This window comes from Centruroides sculpturatus, unplaced genomic scaffold (genome assembly GCF_000671375.1).
Source record: "Centruroides sculpturatus isolate CEXI.00-Female unplaced genomic scaffold, Cexi_2.0 scaffold424, whole genome shotgun sequence".
Classification (NCBI taxonomy): domain Eukaryota; kingdom Metazoa; phylum Arthropoda; class Arachnida; order Scorpiones; family Buthidae; genus Centruroides; species Centruroides sculpturatus.
Window position 1 is genome coordinate 101,416 of NW_019384695.1, and position 19,526 is coordinate 120,941.

At 27.6% G+C, this 19,526-nt stretch overlaps 1 protein-coding gene across 1 annotated transcript in view; it reads left to right on the plus strand.

The window, feature by feature from the left end:
• The window catches only part of LOC111627418 (coiled-coil and C2 domain-containing protein 2A-like), a 22,004-nt gene extending 3,356 nt beyond the window's left edge, over positions 1–18,648 (plus strand). The window contains exons 4-11 of the mRNA XM_023370984.1: positions 3,479–3,565; positions 3,661–3,856; positions 6,022–6,162; positions 8,587–8,720; positions 8,792–8,914; positions 9,243–9,452; positions 16,964–17,079; positions 18,305–18,648. Of these exons, the coding sequence (XP_023226752.1) occupies positions 3,479–3,565; positions 3,661–3,856; positions 6,022–6,162; positions 8,587–8,720; positions 8,792–8,914; positions 9,243–9,452; positions 16,964–17,079; positions 18,305–18,335 (1,038 nt within the window). The 3' untranslated portion in view covers positions 18,336–18,648. The remainder of the gene's footprint in view (positions 1–3,478; positions 3,566–3,660; positions 3,857–6,021; positions 6,163–8,586; positions 8,721–8,791; positions 8,915–9,242; positions 9,453–16,963; positions 17,080–18,304) is intronic.
• Positions 18,649–19,526: the final 878 nt, after the last annotated feature.

Here is a 19,526-nt window from a genome sequence, read left to right on the forward strand (position 1 = left end):
TTGACAAGACTATGTCTTGTTTATAAAATCATACTGCCATTTTATGTTACCAGCATAGAGGTATGAAGGTTAATGTATTGAAGAGAGTAATAGAAAATAAATGGTAAAAAACAGAAAAGGAAATAAAAATGGAAACATAATCAGACTCTGTAAGTATTTTCTGAATGTTGGTAATAGACTCAAAAATATTAAATACTGTTTATCATAAATTGAGAATACAAACTGGAAATGCTTGATCAGATAGTTTGACATCCCTGGAACAGGGCTGTCAATTTGCCTGAAAATATTCTCTCATCTTTTGATAGATTGGAATAAAAAAAAGATCTCTTGTTAATATTGTATATCAATGATCAGTTTGGTTGTTTTAAATATTGAATTTCTTTTTTTGGCGTAAGAAATCTGTTCTTTACATCACACTAAAACTTTAAACCAAAATGTTGATTTAATTTTATTTCAAGTGAAAGTAATATTGCTAACAAATTAACATAATTATTGAATCTAAATGAACTGTCATATTATAGCCTGCTAATTTTGGCAGTCGTTTGGCTTTAACTAAAAGTCAGGTGTGAGTGGATGCTCATATAAATATATAATTATTGAATCTCTATTTATAAGCAATTCATATTTTGTGTTTCATTCAGCATACTCTATACAGTTGACCCCCCTGTCTATAAAGGCATCACTATTGCAACACTACAACAGCAGTGTAATAAAGATGTTTCACAAACTTTTGTCATTTCTAAACTATTGCAGAGAGGATATTTGAGTAACATCATGTTTATGCAAGACTATAAGATTCCATATCATAGTCATTGTGAGAGACATACTGTCTAACACATTTGGCAATGAAAGAGTGATTAGTCAGTCTTTTTCAATGCAAACACCTGCTTAGTCCCCAGATCTCATATCTTGTAACTTCTGGTTTTATGAGTCTGTTTGAAAAGCAGGGATTTTACTGGCAGAGTTGCAGATTTATGACAACTAAAGAGTTAAATTGAAAGACAAAGGAATCTTATTAGTCTTGCCATGTTACACTTGGCTGTTGTTAATGTGATAACTGGATTGCAATATGTAAGTGAGAATGGTGAAAGCATGTTGAACAGTTTCTTTGATGCTGCTGACAATGGCACCATTGCAGATCCATAGCAGTGAAAATTGTAACTATTTTTTGAAACTGATTAGTTTCCCTTGTCAAGACTTACTGCCTACAAAATTTTATTGATTTATTTTTAACAACTTTGTCTCCAGCATAATCTAAACAGGTATTATCTAATTATTGACAACCTGTATTAGAATTCTTTTTACATTTTATTTTAAAAAATTTCAATTTACATATATGTTTATAAATACTCAGTTTGCTTTTGTTTTGATTACAAAACAAAAGCAAACTGAGAATAATTTTCATTTGAAAGAAATAAACAAGCATGAATGTAATCTTCATATTTTATTTACATTGTTTAGTTCTTCAAGGCATTTACAGAATGAAAATTGTGATATAAATTGAAAGTTAAATTAACAATTACAAAATACTATAACATAAGTTACTAATAGAGTTATTTTTAGAACATTAAATATTATGTATTAATAATATATTACAACATTTAATTAATTAATTAAGCAAGTGATGTGAAATTTTTATCTTTAAATGATAAAAATTTTACATCACTTTAAAAGAGTATTGAAGTTTCATAATTAAAATAAATATTTTTTTGAAAAAATGATATTGTAAATATAAAAATTTATAAATACAGTATAATTTTATAATTATTTTAAAAAGAAAGAAAGAAAAATTGTGAAAATAAGGAAGAAGAACAGAAGACATAAAATAAATAATAATTTCTTTTGATCTACGTTTAACTAATTGAATATAACTTAATGTATTGAAGAGAGTAATAGAAAATAAATGGTAAAAAACAGAAAAGGAAATAAAAATGGAAACATAATCAGACTCTGTAAGTATTTTCTGAATGTTGGTAATAGACTCAAAAATATTAAATACTGTTTATCATAAATTGAGAATACAAACTGGAAATGCTTGATCAGATAGTTTGACATCCCTGGAACAGGGCTGTCAATTTGCCTGAAAATATTCTCTCATCTTTTGATAGATTGGAATAAAAAAAAGATCTCTTGTTAATATTGTATATCAATGATCAGTTTGGTTGTTTTAAATATTGAATTTCTTTTTTTGGCGTAAGAAATCTGTTCTTTACATCACACTAAAACTTTAAACCAAAATGTTGATTTAATTTTATTTCAAGTGAAAGTAATATTGCTAACAAATTAACATAATTATTGAATCTAAATGAACTGTCATATTATAGCCTGCTAATTTTGGCAGTCGTTTGGCTTTAACTAAAAGTCAGGTGTGAGTGGATGCTCATATAAATATATAATTATTGAATCTCTATTTATAAGCAATTCATATTTTGTGTTTCATTCAGCATACTCTATACAGTTGACCCCCCTATAATGCAGTAGATACGTTCCACTTTATAAGAATTTTGCGTTGTAGGAATCCTTAAATACATGAGCCAATCACAGCCCAGCACCTGTGCAGTTTACGGACTACGGCTGTTTGAAAGGTTTTCTTCCATAAAATTAATCGATTCTAGACTAATTTGACTCAACATTTCCAAAGCACGTATAAACTATGCTATAAACAAAAAATTGTAGGATTACTTACCGAGTGTGCACCGTTCGACAACGCCATTGCTTAAGCTTGTTTTCATCACGGAGCAGCGCACCAAACGGTGGGCACGTTTTCTGATAAGTTATTTTTCTGCGAAAAATTCGTTGAACTTTGGAGACATCATTAATAGAAATAATTTTTATGGCCGTTGAATAAGAAATGTTTTTTCACAAGAAATGTATAAAATTACAGTACTGTATTAGATTTACAGTACCTAATTTATACACTGTACAGATGATAGTAAACTCAACTTACCCGCCTAAACTCTCTGTAGCGTGAAAGTAGTTCGGCTGCTCGTCAGATTCGACCAATCCTGTCATGACATGAGTCGGCAATGACGTTTTACTGCATTTTACGAGTCTCTTTTAGTGTCTTTATACGAATATGGTTGCAATTTTTTCGCCGTGATATACAAATCCGCATTACATGAACCCGCGTTATAGGGGTCTACTGTAATTTTAAAGATGTCAGTCTTTAACACCAATCAAATGTTTATTGATTATGTCTCATCCTCAGGTAGAAAGCTGTTTAACTAGCTACCTTATCAAAAAACAATAAAAAAATTGTATATTTAAAAACTAGTTCCTACGGTTGTTTAATAAGACAGCAAGGGAAGCTGCTTTTAATTGAATGATAAAACATATCTTAAAAAAATGTTTTATCAGTGTTAAAGACTGACTTCTTTGAAGTTACAGCATAAATTGAATGAAGCATGAAATAATTAATGAATTAAATTAGTCAAGATATTTAATAATAGATTTAAATTCTTTTAAATATGTATTCTAGAAAGATAAAGAAAACACTGAAGCTGTAAAAGAAAAGCATAAAAAAACAAGAGCAAAATGGAAAGAATCATTGAGTTTGGTTCTAAAAGTAAGTTATTTTTATTTCAATTTATCTGTTAATGTTTAGTGAATAATTATGTCACAAAACATCATTAAATCAATTATTCAAATTTATATTTGTAGGATAGTGAACGTGGAGTAGTTTCTGAAGAAGCAGCTTATGATTTTTTCACTCGAATATGGGAATCTGAAGAACCAAGCTTTACATCTGCTCCATTGAATGATGATACAACAGAAGATGCACATTCTAGCAAAAGACAACCTGATATTTTAGATGAATCTGAAAAAATTGAAGAATTAACTGAAAGAGCTACAGATGGTAATTGTTAATTTGCTATTAATTTGTGAAAATTTTTTTTTTTCATTTATATGAAATTGTATTAAATAGATTGTTAAAAAATAATATATGTTTAAAAAGAATTTGGAATGATAGGAAACTATATGCTGTTTAATGAATATTTCTCTGCAAAATAAAATTATTTTTTAGAGAAATATTCTTTACCAGTGTTTATATACAAATTCATCGTTTGATAATCTGAAACCGTGTCATTATTCTTATTAATCACACTACATAGTGTTTAACAACAAATATAAATTCATGTAATTTTGTAACATGAACAATATCAGCTTGACTGTAATATATTCTTAAAATTTCTGTTTCATGTGAATGATATAAAAACAAAAATTTGATTATTTGAAATGTTTATTTCATTCATAAAAAATAATCAGTATCATATTTAAGTATATAAATTATTGTGTTGTTGACAAGACTATGTCTTGTTTATAAAATCATACTGCCATTTTATGTTACCAGCATAGAGGTATGAAGGAGTACATGTCGAGAGTTGATATTTGGCACAGAGTATTAGGTGCTGAAATCATTTGTGCATAAAAATATCCAGACTTGTAGGTAGTCAGGGGACTGAGAACTGAGTCAAAATAAAATACAAAATGGCAAACCTCTTCTACAAACAGGCAAAACGGGCACCTCACCCCACTGAAGTAGGTGGGGGAGAGTACCACCCACAGTCATTTTAAGAAGTGAACTCTGACCTTAGGAGTGAACACAAAGTTTCTTCTATATTAAATAAAATTTGTAATCTAATTTTGTAAATTTGGGAGTGCTTCAAATATGACATTAAAACAGGGTGTTGTTACAAGTAGGTTTTTTAACATTATCTACTATAGTAAAATCGTGAGACTGATAAAAATTTGACGTTATATTAGGGTTGTCGTTACATCCAATGACATTATAATCGGGTTAAACTGTATATTGTTTGTGCAAAATTAAAAAAATAATTTCAGATGATACAATAGTCACGATTATTTTTTTCAAAAAAGGGGAAATTTTCGTTACACATTGACAAAAATTCAACCTGGACCGACACGCAACAGAGAGAAATTTTGAAATTGGATAGGTTAATTTCATCGAAAATGCATCGTGGACGACCTCGTGGTTGTGGCTGGCAAAGTTTGAATGATTGCGCCCAAAAGCAGCGATACCAAAGAAGTTTGGAGAATGAGAATGCAACCCGCCTTGAGCATCAAAGTGATTCTGCTTAGTAGTGAGTCTCTGAGACATAGTCTTGTCCCAAATACAGTTTTGCTGTTTTACTTGTTTTTTTTACTGTTGCTTGTATATTTCTGAAATAATTTTGTGAATAAGGTTTATTAGACTAAATAAAATTAACTTTAAGTTCAACTTGTAATATTCATCTTTTGTTAATAGTATAGGTTAAGAAAGACTATTTACCTATTTAAAATTTAAATAGGTAAATTTCACTCTTAATTTATTAAAATAACATAAAATTGACTTTGGTGACAATGATGACATTATCATTCTGCCCTATATTTTCTCACACAAATTCTTAACAGATTTGTTTAGCTGCATACACTTTAGATGATTTTCCAGTTTTCAATCCCACATCATATCTTTGATGACTTGTCTGTCACTAAAGAAAGTTTGATTTTTAGCCAGATTAATTGCCTTAAGTCAAGTCATAAAATAAGCTAGTTGTTCATATAAAATACTATTGTTATTCAGGAGTTTTCAAATTTCAGTTATTTCAAGACACTACAGTTTTTATTATGTTGTATTGAACCAAATAATAATTTATTTTCCTTGATCATTAGCTGCTTCTTTGAAAATTAAGAATTTTTAAATTACAAAAAATTAATTTTTGTGGTTTTATATTTTCATATAAATGTTTATTTATATGAGATTTAATTAAATAACAGTTAAACTTTTATGCAAATTTTTTAAAGAGAAAGATATCATTTTTTCTGTAGAAAATTAATAATTTATATTAACAAATTAAATTGTGTACTTATAAAAAAAATTGTTTGTTAAAATGAAAAAGTTTGCATTCCAAGTTTGCAAAAATTTCTATTTTAATAAGAAATTCAGAAATAATTAAATATTTAGAAATTAATTCAATTCAAAATACTATAATAACAATACTAATAAATATAATTATATTTTAGAAACCCATCTTTTAATAGAAGATTACTTTCAAACTGAAGCAGATAAATACATTCCAGTACAGAGGAAGGCAATCTACATTCCTAGTAATGAGCAAATCGAAGTAGAAAATAAAATATATTTTTATCCTGTTGCTAAATCAGGTAAAATTTAAACTTTAAAATAATTAAAATAAATACATAAACATCACGAAACCCAATAAATTTGTAAAGCCAAACAAATACTGGATTACATTGGGTTACTTTTTGCAATTGTATTTAATTAATTACTAAATAATTTGTCATTAGAGGTAGATCTTTTATTAAATTTACGGAAAAGTAGCCCAATGTAATCCAGTAATGTAAAATAAAAAACTTGCTTTTATTTTTTTTTAAGTATAAATTTATATCAAGCCATATTAATTTAATTTATTTAGCTTTGGTTATTAATTTATTTTTGTACTTGTACTATGAGTTAAAAGGACAACTATTATTTTAAATATAAGCTTTATGTTATGTGTATTTGTTTTATCTTAAATAATTGTAATACAATTGTAATTGAGAAAGTGAGTTATTGCAATTAAAACCGGAGTTATTGTGCTGAATTGACCAAGAAATTAGATAATTGTGAAAGGATCTTGGCTTTCTCAATAATTATGATTATTAAATTGTCATTTTCTAAATTTGGTGAAACAGCTACAGAAAAGATTATTTCTATAAATATAAGAAGCATTTTTCAAATTTTGTGATGTGCAATTTTTATTTATTTTGTGCCAAATCTTACATATTTTTTCTTTTAAATGCACATATGAAAAAATTTTTCAGTTCATTGAGAATTATAATTTTGATGAACTTCAGTTATTGAAGAAATCAGCACATTTTTAGCCATTGACTCATTTGGTGGTCAGATGTTTCTGCATGAGAATAATTTGGCAAATATTGATATAACTTAAAACATACTATAAGCATACTTCTAATTTCATAGACAAACAGCATTCAATATTGCTGCTTCTGATGATTATTATGTCAAATAACAAAACACAGGTTAATATTTGAAAAATAAATTAAATATTTATTTAACTGTAACTCAAAAGATTGCATTGTTATATAAAAATTTTATTGAAGTAATAGTATAATTTTCATCTTTGCAATTTCATGTATGTCTTTTATTTAAATGCAGTAAAATATGACAAGGAGAACTTTACAAAATAGTTAAATATAAATTATTATAGAATATAAATTTCATGTTTTTAATTGCACTAAATGTTTTTCTTAAAATTGCTGTAAATATCAATACAGTAGAGCATTGATTATCCGACCCCCCAATTAACTGTCACATCAGTTAACCGATCGTTCTAGTTGGCAAATTTCAAGTGTCTACTAGTGATGTGGCGCTACAATATTTGGCTATGTCTTGGCTACTTTAATATAATTTTTGTTAAATTTTTGTGTGTTTTAGCTGGCAACACTGGCTCGATCATGAAAGGGAAGCCAGTATTTAAACGAGGCTTAATTTTCTAATTATGAGTGGTTGTTTGTTTTGTGAGCAATAAAATAATTTTAAAATAATTTTTAACGATACAATAGCGACGATTATTATTTTAAAAAAAATTTGTTAGGCTTAACATTGATGAAAATTCAACGCAAAGTAGGTTAATGATATACTAATATACTAATTACATTTAACTAATTAATAGCGATATACTAATATACTATACTAATAATGTATATTTTCATTATTTTCGGTTATCCGATTTTTTCAGTTATCCGACCAACCCGAGTCCCCAATTGAGTCGGATAATCGATGCTCTACTGTAGTTATGAAAGATTGCATTAATTTTAATTGCCGTTATTCAAAACTCATTGAGCTTTATAATTCAAAATATTCAAAGATTAACATATAGTTTCACATAATATATAATTTTAAATCATTTCAATTTATACATGCTTATTTTCAAGACTCAAAAATGCAAAAAATAAATTTTAAATTGAACAGTATTTAAATTATCATCAACTTAGCATTATATTTTTTCTCATTTGTAAGCAGACTTTCAGAAAATAAATAAACAATTTTTAACTAAGCACAGAATAAAATCACAAATTAAAAAATATAATAAGTTTTTATTATATAATATACAAACTTTAGAATTGAAATAAGTAGAGAATATTGAAATCTGTACAGATCTACTGTTTGTACAGCATTCAATTGAATGCCTAGGCAAAGCATATATTTGTATTTATTTCCTACTTTGCTGGTAACATATATAAACTTTTTCTAAAAATTTTAACATTAAAAACTTAATTTTTATTTAAAATATATAATTAGAAATATTCAAGTGATTCCATGAGCTTCCTGCATTTCTATACATGTTTTGTCATTGATTATTTGGACACATTAATATATTTAATCAATATTAATTTTAAATTGTTATACAAAAATTTCCATAAACAGTTTAGTCTCTTTTAATAATCTGGAATCATGCTTCAAGTTTAGTCTCTTATTTTTTATTCAAGAATCGATTTAATTCTGAGATCAATTTTAGTTTACTTAATTAATAATAAATATGTAATATTGACTATTTTATATAGTTCCTACAGATGCAAAAATAACTGAAGGAAAAAAGCCTCGTGATATTGAAGATGAAGGACTCTATGTAGGAAAATATCCCAGTATTACATCACATAATATTAGAAAATTGGAAAATAGATTTTTAAAACAGCAAGTATGTTTATTAAAAATACTTCAACTAATTTTTTTTAGTTTTATGTTAATAATTTTTGTTCTGTTTTTAAGGATAAAAAATGGTTTGGAGATAATGGTAAAATAACAATGCAACCAGATCCATGTAAAAAAGTCCCTAGTAGGCCTTTGCCACTAATCAAGCAAAATGAAAACTTGGAATCAACTTACAGAAAAGTATGAATAAGAACTTTAATAATAATAATAATAATTTAAAATGTTTAATGTTAGTTAAGATTGTATAGTAATAAAAATTTAATTAGAATATGAGTAAAAATATATTTAAGATTTTCTTGATAAAAACACTTGGATAATTAAAAATAAATTAACAAGTTTAAATAATTGTTTTATAAATTCACTTAAACAATTTACAAAGTTAAATTATTTGATTGAGATATTTTAAACCCTAATTATTCAATATTAATATAAATACTAAATAGTATAATATAGATGTAATTAATACTTATTAATAAACTCAATTTATTTAGAATTATTTATTTCTTAGGCAATAGTTGAAAATAAAGAAAATTGGCTTTTTGACAGACATAAAAATCCCGAGATTTGGCACCAACTCGATATTGACATTTGCAGCATTTCGTTTAATCATCATTCATTATTCAGTAAAGAACATGTTCTGGTTGCGAGATTAGTAGAATTAGTTAAAAGTTATAATGGATATCTTTTAACTGATAAGGGAGTATCTTTATCCCAAAGGGTATATATATTTATTTATTTTCTTTATTATTATTTTTTTCTATTTATTTATATTATATTCATATAATTATATATGATTTAAAAAGAAATAAAATAATACAGTAAAACCTGTCCAAAATGGTAACTTCTCTAAGTGGAAAATATCCTTTGAAATGGGACGGTATTTTGTATTAAATTTTATTATAAGCCAAGAACCTGTCCATCATGAAATGGAAGAGGTTTTTGCATATGAAGAATGTAACTTAATCTGGATGAAATGGAAAATTATGATTCTACTTGTAGACAAATAAGTAAAATCACTTCCAGGTATAACAGTCACTGCAGAGCATGACAAACTATGTTCCAAGAACAATTTTGAACCTTACCTTGTCAGAGAAATGAAAGTCATATGACGAGGAGCCAAATGGACAGTCTTTGTTAGAATTAACCATAGGCAGAATTGAAAATACTTTCACAAATTTTCAAGAATTGAATGAGTTTCCAAAAACCAAATTCTTGAAAATAAACTACAAATGTAATTTGTTAAAATAACAAATAAGGTGATATAGCACTCCTAATGCCTTATATGGAGTAGTTAATAACTAACTAGTAATGGGTATTTGAAAACAAGTTGATTAGCATGTTGATAATTAGAAATTGAAGTAATGATTAATTTTAAAATTTCTTGAGAAACCAGATCACTTAATATTGGTCTTTGTATTACTAAGTGCAATTAGAATTTCCAACTGCAGAACAATACTTGAATTGGCTTAATCACTATTGTGTGAGCTTATGAGGATCATATATGAGAAGTATTCAAATACCTAGTAAAAGTTCCTGGAAACAACTATTTTGAACTATTTAGAACTATTTTGAATAGTTCTCAATTCTTGCATTTGAATACTTCTATCTTCAGTTGGAATCACTTTGGATTAATTGAATTAATTCTAACAAAGATTCTCTGTCCAATTGGGATTAAGCTTAGTAATAAAATTTTTTGCATATGTAAAAATTATTTTACTGTAAAAAATGAATATAACTATGTGATATTTATCGCATGTAATTTAAAGATAAAAAAAGAAAAAATACTAAAATCTGTTTAAAATAGAAATCTCTCTAAAGGGAAAATATGATTTGGTACTGTGTGATTCCAGTTTACCAAGTTTTACTGTATAAAATTAAGAACAATATTGGAATTAATTAGTTTTGTCTTATTATGTTTATAAATGTTTTATTTCAAAGTATTTCTATTCAGTTGAATATTGAAAGCAATTTTGATGCATGTTAGAGATGTTTGGAAATTTAATCATAATCATGCAATTTAAAGCTTATTAATTTTTTCTTTTCTCATTTTTTACAGACAGCAGAAAATTTAAGTATTAAATCAAACTAAATGCTATGTGCAATTAAGCTTTAAGTTACAATTTTTAATCTTAATTAAGTCAGTATTAAGCAATTTTAAAATTTCTACCGCTATTTTATTTATTAATTAAAAAGTACAAGTATTTATTAGTAATTTAGAGCAACATTTTCCAAATTGGGGTCCAAGGACCCTTGGGTATGCAGACCTGTGCTAGAATGTCTGCAAAATGTTCAGAAAGTACCTAGTACTGTGGGGTTTATTTTCCTAAAAACATATTGATATCTTTACGAAATTCAAACTTGAATTTCAAAACTCTAAACCATTACAAATTTTAAATTTCACATTTTGATTGGTTAGAAAAGATTTTGTTTACTGATGTTGATTATAAAAAATATTGTCATATCAAATCTCACCAGTCACTAAGTCAGAATTGCTATGTACAGTACATATATCCCTGGCTGTAGTTTGTGACATATTGCAACAGTAGGCACTTATCAATCTAAACAGAAATATGTCATTTACATTACAGACTAAATATGGGATTATTAAATGGTTAGAAAATGGTGTAAAGCAGAATGAAGTGTGTGAAGAAGTGGATATGAGTAAACCAACAATTGCTACTATTTGGAAGGAGAAAGACAGAATTATACCAGTTTCATATTTGGTAATTCAAATGCTATAATGCTCAGAAAATCAGCATATGATGAAATTAAATTTGTAAGTGCTATATCAGCTTTTCTTTATTTCTAGGCTTATTATACCTTCATTCAGTAAAGACTAGCTTTAGAAAATCACATTTTCTAAAGGTAGTCTTTACTGAATGGTGCTATAATTAATAAACTTTTGAAGAGGAGTGTGAACAAATGATTAAAAAAAAAAAAATGTTTAAGATGTGCTCCCTCTGCAGTTACCAGGCACATTTTTGGAATTCAGTTTTGAAGAATATGTCTGGATTGATGACACTTGTTATAGGGAACTTTTGACTGATAATGATATTGTAGCTTCAATGCCTTTAAAAATAATAGAATTTGTGAGAATGAAAAGAAGATAACGATAAAGCTTATGATGATGATGTTGACATACTGATAATATCTGTTTTCAAAGTTATACAGAATACTGTTATTATATGAGAGTTTGTACAAACACCTAAAACTTGAAAAAATATTTTAAACAGTTTTTTACTAAGATGGGAATGTATAATATCAGATGAGTTATTTTTGTTCTGGATAATGAGGGGACCAAATAAGAGTCAACATCATTGTTTGACAATGATTTATTTATGATCATGTCTCAAAAGTTTTTCAATACAAATTGATTATTGCAACAATATTTATTTAGCATTCATCCAAAAAAATCATAGTTATTGGAATTCAAAATTTTCTTTGGATACAACAGATGGAGGGACTTGACAATTTCTTGTTCAGTTGTGATAATGTAATCCCTAATTTAGCCTAACTTAAACTAATTATATGTAAGAGAATAGAAATAAAAAAGGGAGGAAAGAAGGAAAGTTAAGTGGAAAGAAGTATTTCTAAAAACCCAAATGGTGGGAGAGGGTCTGTACAATTTCAGGGAATCTTGCTCACTTATCAGTAAGTTAAGAACAGCACAGTATTGGCTGATTGAAGTGCTGTTGGTGAATACTCAAAATTTATAATTTTTTTATTTTCTTATTGTTTCACTACTCTTTAAGCTATCAAGATCAAGTCCTATGTTATATCCTTTCTCCTAATCTGTCAAATATGATCTCAAGCCTTTGTCCAGCACACACATTATTCCTTTGATTCCTCTATATGTAATATGAGGTACAGTCAAAAAGTTGGGGAACTGGTCCAATAAAAAATGTCTGACATATATGTTAATTTATTGAGAGTTGTCATCTTCAAAATAAGTTCCTTCTGCAGCTATACAAAGATTCCAGCACTCCAGCACTCCAAAGATTTCAAAACACTCCTGGAACTTTTTTTTGTGACATTGTTAAGCACTTGCAATGATTCTGTTTCAATGTCATCAATATTCTCAAATCACTGTCTTTTCATTACTTTTTTCAGCCATGGAAATAGAAAAAAGTCATATGGTGCTAAGTCTGGTGAATAAGAAGGTCAGGGATCCATGACTATTTTATTTTTGGTGAGAAACTTATCAAACAGAGATAGCTCTGTGAGTTGAGGTGTTGTCATGAAGCAACAACCAGTTCTGAGCTTTCCAAAGATCTGGTCTTTTTCATCTGACATTTTTATGCAGGTGCCTCAAAACATCCATATAAAACTTTTGATTCACAGTTTGGCATTGTGTAACAAATTCTCAAAGAATAATTCTTTTTCTATCAAAGAAAAAACAATGAGCATGCTCTTGAGATTGGCATGCTTTCTTTGGTTTGAGTGAGCCATGATTTTTCTACTGAGTCAAATGTTGTATGGTCTCAGGGTTAGAGCCATAAATCTATGTTTTGTCTCCTGCAATCACTTTCTTTTCTGTTGCAGCCTTGCCCAAGTTTGAAACAAAATTTCACACACGCATGCTATTCCTTAAAAGAATTCATTTTTAAAAGCAATGAAAATCACAAATCGACAAGAACATGGATCTAATATAAATAGCAAGAAACAAAAACTACAAATGATAATGGCAGAAAGTTTGGCAGGAAACTAAATAATGTTGTCTAGTACACATCCTAGTTCACGCAAGTTTAACATGTGGCACCACAATTGGCCACATGTTCATCAGTCCCAGAACTTTTTGACTGTACCTCATATATATCCTTCACTTCCACTCCTGTTGTATTTATTCCTTATTCCTTTAGGCAATAAACTAGTAAGACAAAACAAAGAGAGGGGTTTGACAGACAAAAACATGAAAATAAAGACTAGTATATTGTAAAAAATTCTACAAAATATAAATTATAACTAAAATATAGTAAAAAAAAAAAAATGATATGTGACTATCATAACAAAACATTATGTAACTAACAAAAATCAACTAAATGGACTTCTTTATGTAAATATGTTCTTTGATACTTCCTATGTTGTAATATACAATTTTATCTTTGACTGACATTAAACTTTAGTTTTCAAAAATTAAGCTGTGTATAACAAACATCAGTTATAATGAACCATTTTTGACAATCTATATATGTTTGTTATAAGCAGACATTACTATATTTAATAAATTATTGTGAGAATATGGGTGAGGGTTAGCTCTCTAGTTGTTGAATTGCAAGACCCACTCACTTTGTCACAGGATGATTATTCAATAAATTGTCGTCGGGATTGCAAGATTCTTCTGACGTCAGGACCTGACACCAGTTAGGAGAGTTAAAAGGTCGCATCCTGACTCGTGAATTGTAAACAAATGTTGAGTAGGAGGATTGATTTGACTGTTGAGTGGAGAGCACAATGGATAAGTTGAGAACGTATTTGTTAGTCCAAGAATGACAGGTCAACAGGTTAACAAAACAAAAACTTTAATAAAACAATAAAGCTGATATATAAACAGTTAGTTATAGGGGTAGTATAAGCTTATATCTAAAATTCTATATCTACTGACTCTATCCTAAATCTAGGTCATCGAAAGAGAGTTTACATCAAGTAGTTAATTATCATACCTCTGTCGTATCTGGTGATAGAATATTGGTCAAGGCTTGGAAAGATATTTGCATATAGCATAAAATTTATAAGGACGATCCTTTGAGGACTATATGGTGAGACACCTCCCTATGGTCGTTTCCTAAGTATGTCTGCCCGTTATATACCCATCTAGCATGGAAATTTGGTCTCGTGACCACTTGTTGGCAGTGGTGACACCTGCAAATGTGTCATCACCGGACAAGGAAGTTCAAACAAATTGACTCATAGGTCTCCTGTTTCTTTTGTTTGGTTTTAGATTCTCCTGGTGGACCTCATTAACTAACAACTTTCTCATGATTAGCGATGGATTGTTTAATATATTTCTGAACCATTGTCTGGTCAATGTGATGGGGAAGGGATTGTTGTGAAAACCCTCTCTTTAACACAATTGTCTTAGTTGTTTACTGTTAAAATGAACACCTGCTCATTTGTTTTCTAATTGCTGTGGGAATGGATGAATTTCTAAATTAATGCGTTTTTCGTTAAAATTTTACAAGAGAATAGCCCTCAGATCCTCACATTATGTAACCAAAACATCAATTTATTTTCAGTTTTTAATGGAAAGTATTTAGAATTGCATAAATGTTTATATTCCAGTATTGTTTAATTCAAACATTCTGCAAAATTTCATATTAACCCAGCTAAAAATTTAAATAAAGTTACATAATGCTTTTATATGATAAACATAAAAAGTGTTTCATATGTAAATGTCTTAATCTTAATTGTATAGTCTTATGATTTAAATTAAGATTCTGTCAGAAAAGTAGATTTTTAGGCTGAAAATGTGTATGCTACTATTAAAAATAATTTCATAAAATATAAAATATTTCAATGACAAAAAGACATTTTTCTTTTGACATTTATTTAGTTAAAAAATGCTATTTTCATTTAAATTACTGTATATGTATTTTTAATATAATCTTAATTAATGTGTTTTAGATATTTTATATATGAGAATGAGTATAATAAACATTTTTGATTATAATAAAATACCATAGCAAAATGATTAAATGAATGTTTTTGCTTTTTAAATTTAATGTAGAATCAACATATAAAAATATTTAATTGTTTGAGTCTTTCTCTGTTAATTTCATTGGGAATAAAAAATGTTCATGTCATAACTTTTAGTTTCAGTTCTAAGCTTATATAAACAATAAATATATTTAATTTTTTAATGAATGATTTTTTCCTCCTATGAATTTCAAAGATATAAAAGATTAGCAAAGATGAATTTCTTTGTTTAGATGTTTTCCTCTTCTTACAAACATATGTAACTGCATAAAAATTATATATAATATTTTATTGATAAAATTCCAAACAGAATTTTTTAGAAGTTTTATTTAAGATATATCACTTTTAAGTGAATATAATTTTTTTATAATTTATAAGATGTATTCAAATAAAATTCAAACAAAAAACTAAAATCTTACATTAATGTTAATTACCATATTTTTCAATGTAGTCCTCTCTTTTGTAGTACATTCGTGCCATCAATGGACAGCTTCCAGATTCCCCATAAGAAGTCTTTTGGCTGCAGACATTTTCTTGAATAGCTTCAATTACTTCTTGATAGGAGGTAAATGGATGAGAATTGGGTATACAGAGCAGCAGACAATAAATGCAAACAATCACTCAAACTTCTTGGCAGAACCAGTGAAAACAGCTTTTCAAAACAAGAGGAAAAAGTTAATCTTCTGTCTGCTTCTTGTAGGACAATGCCCATCTGCATATCACACCATAGCAACAATTCAGAAATTAAAATTCTGTACTCTTCTTTCCCATTCTCCATATAGTCGCAATCTTGCCTCATTGGACTTCCACCTATTTGGACTGTTCAAAGAATTTTAGGTGGAAAGAAGCTTACATCTAATGAAGAAATAATCAAAACTAAGAATGGGTACATCTGCAGCCGAAAGATGACTTCTTACAGGGAATCCAGAAGCTACCCATTGACACCAGAAGCTACCAACCAATGACACCAATGTGTTGCAACAAAAATGGTCACATTGAAAAATAAGGTAATAAACATCAATGTATGATTTTTGTTTTTGTTTAATTATCAAATGAAGGGTTTGGTGGAAAAATGGTGTAGTCCATATTAGGAAAAAATTCTCTTTTTTCAAGAAAAAAGAGAATTTGTACTTGCCAGCACTTCAATATGCAATGTTTTATTAATAAGAGTGTACAGCTTGTGAGACATGACTGAACTGTGAAAGTTTCTAAGAAGATGGATTAATGATACACAAATTCAAATTTATTACTGTAATGATTAGTTTATATGTAGCTTTGGAGGATATGCTATTTTTCTACCAAGTCCCACAAATTATAATTTATATGTGAAAATGTCTCAAATGTAACTGATACAGACTTATTGTAAAACTTGTATGACGATTCAATCAATGAATATTTGATATTTTATAAATTATTCTTATAATGTTTTTTAATTATTATGTTTAAATTAATATGTTTTGTCATTTTTTATATTTAACAATTTATTATAAAAATGAATTAATTTACTATAATAAATATATGAGTAATTTTTTTTAGTTACAAGCATTAAGATCTGCAGTAAACCAATTAAAACAAATGAATAAACAAGATGAAGATAACAGAATTTCAGAAGAAAGAGAGGAACGATTATGCCATTATCAAGAAGATATTAAGTATAAAATCTTTTTCTCTAATCAATTTATAATTGTAATTTATATTACGATAAGTACACAATTGAAATTTAGAATAGTTTTAAAAAAATGTAGTAAAAATAATTACTCTTCTAAAATTTCTTACATTAAATATTCAATAGAACATCATTGGAATAAAAGGATTATGATTATAAGTCTAAATTTTTCTAAACTAGTTGCTATAATTTATATAAATATATAAGGATAATAAAATGACAAAACACTATAATTACTGTTTTTTTAAATAGTAGATATTATATGCAGATATAGTTTAAAATCACAAAAGATCACAAAATTTTTTTTGCAGCAGAAAACATTACATTTATGCAATATTTTCTGTTTCAAAAAAATATTATGGTGCTAGTGGTGATTAACTTTGTGATAATATTGTCCATCATTTTGAAAATGTAAAAGAAAGCATACAAAATTAAGCATAAAATAGATCTCCAAATGATCGCCTAAATATCGGGCTATTATATGGCTACTTAAATTATTAGAAATAAAGCAATTTGTCATAAGAGGTAGGCGTTAGGCGCCATCTCGTAAGTAAATTAATAATTAAAATTAAATAAATAATTAAATTAAATTTAGAACCTTCTGGAATAAAATTATGGAATTATGACAAATTGCTTTATTTCTAATCATTTAAGTAGCCATATAATAGCCCGATATTTAGGCGATTGTTTGGAGATTTAGTATGTATACTGTTTGGGCTTTGTGTTGTTGTTATGCATAAAATAGAGTCTTTGGATTATAAATTTTTGAGTTAGCAAAATATAATATCAATATTTTCACTTATAGAATACACAGAATCTGTAGGAGTTTTAAGTCAGGACAAAAATAAAATTTGAGTTTAGGAAGTTTAACTTATTGAAAGTCTCTATATTAAAAATTTTTGTTTTTGAATAAAAATATCATTTAGCATTGCTGAAATAAGTATAGAATGAAAAGCTGTATAATATAAAACAAAATAATTTATATCTTACATATTCTGTATATTTTATTGAATTAAATATCAATACTATCTTAGCATATCATTATAAATTCTTACATTGATGAAATTTTTGTATACTTGTATCATATATTAAACTAATTTTATACTAATATTTATTTGAATTATTATTTCAAATAATAATGTTTATTTAATAATTTTAAGTCTCTTAAACTTAAATCTTTTAAAAAAAATTCAAATTTTATTATTTTACAGAAAAATTTGTGTTGGATTTGTAAGTGTTTAAAAATTTTTATTCAAAACAAAGCATTCTGAAAGAAAATGCAGCAGAAACCCTATTTAATCTTTTTCCAGGGAACAGCAGATATCAGCCTAAAATTGAGATAAACTTAGAATAGAAGTTTTAGGAATTGACAATAAAAATCAATTGTGATGAATGAAATTAATATTTCTATATAATAATCTCTTCTGTTATTTCTCTCATATAAAAATTTAATGGTAACATCTTTAAATTCATATTATACCAGATTATGAAAATGAATGGCATGATAGCAACAATAATGTTAATAATAAAGTACAGTGGGTGATCGGTTAACGAACATAATCCATTCCAAGACTTTGTTCGCTATCCGAATTGTTTGTTAACCGATTATCGATTTAACATAGGTTTCTATGGGAATTTGATTAATTTGTTCTGGAGACCCCCAAAAATAAAAAAAGTATATACTTTTTTACTACGTTTATTCATATGTAATAATAAAAATACATATATACACGGTCTTGCATTTTTATTAGTCATGTTTTTTCTGTTTGTGGGGGTTAAAGAATCTATCCAATGTCAATTGCTTTTCTGTCTTATTCATGATTTTTCAGAAGTAATTAATAGCATTGTAATTGTAGAGATCCCTAGGCCTATTAACCTCAACTTGATTTGGATGCCATTCTAAGACCGTTGTTCTGACATCCTCCTACTTCTTCAAAAGATCTTTAATAGCAGAAATCGGCATAAATCCGCATTTTCAGAAGAAAACGTAAAAGAATTGTTTTTGTCAGAAATACAAAAGGCTGGAATTACAAGGGAGAGTTTCAAAGTTCGGGGGAATACTATCCGATCAGTATATACTGGGTAGAACGTCGATGTCGACGTCTCCCGCGCTTCGAAAAGTTTCGAATTGTTGCCTGAAGACAAAGGAAGACCAATCGGTATTCGTTATTTTACGTCGCTTCTTGTGTTTGTTCAGTGAAGTGTTCGTTATCCGAACATATGTTCGTTGTCCGATCATAAAAATCTTTCGCGAAAGTGTTCGTTGTCCGATTTGTTCGTTATCCGATCTGTTCGTTAACCGATCACCCACTGTATATGCAATAGAGTTTTTATTGTGCAATTTTATTATAGTTTGATTACATTTATAAACATTAATATAAGAATGCAATAATATCAATTATTGATGGCCAGATGATTAACAGTAAGGTGGCA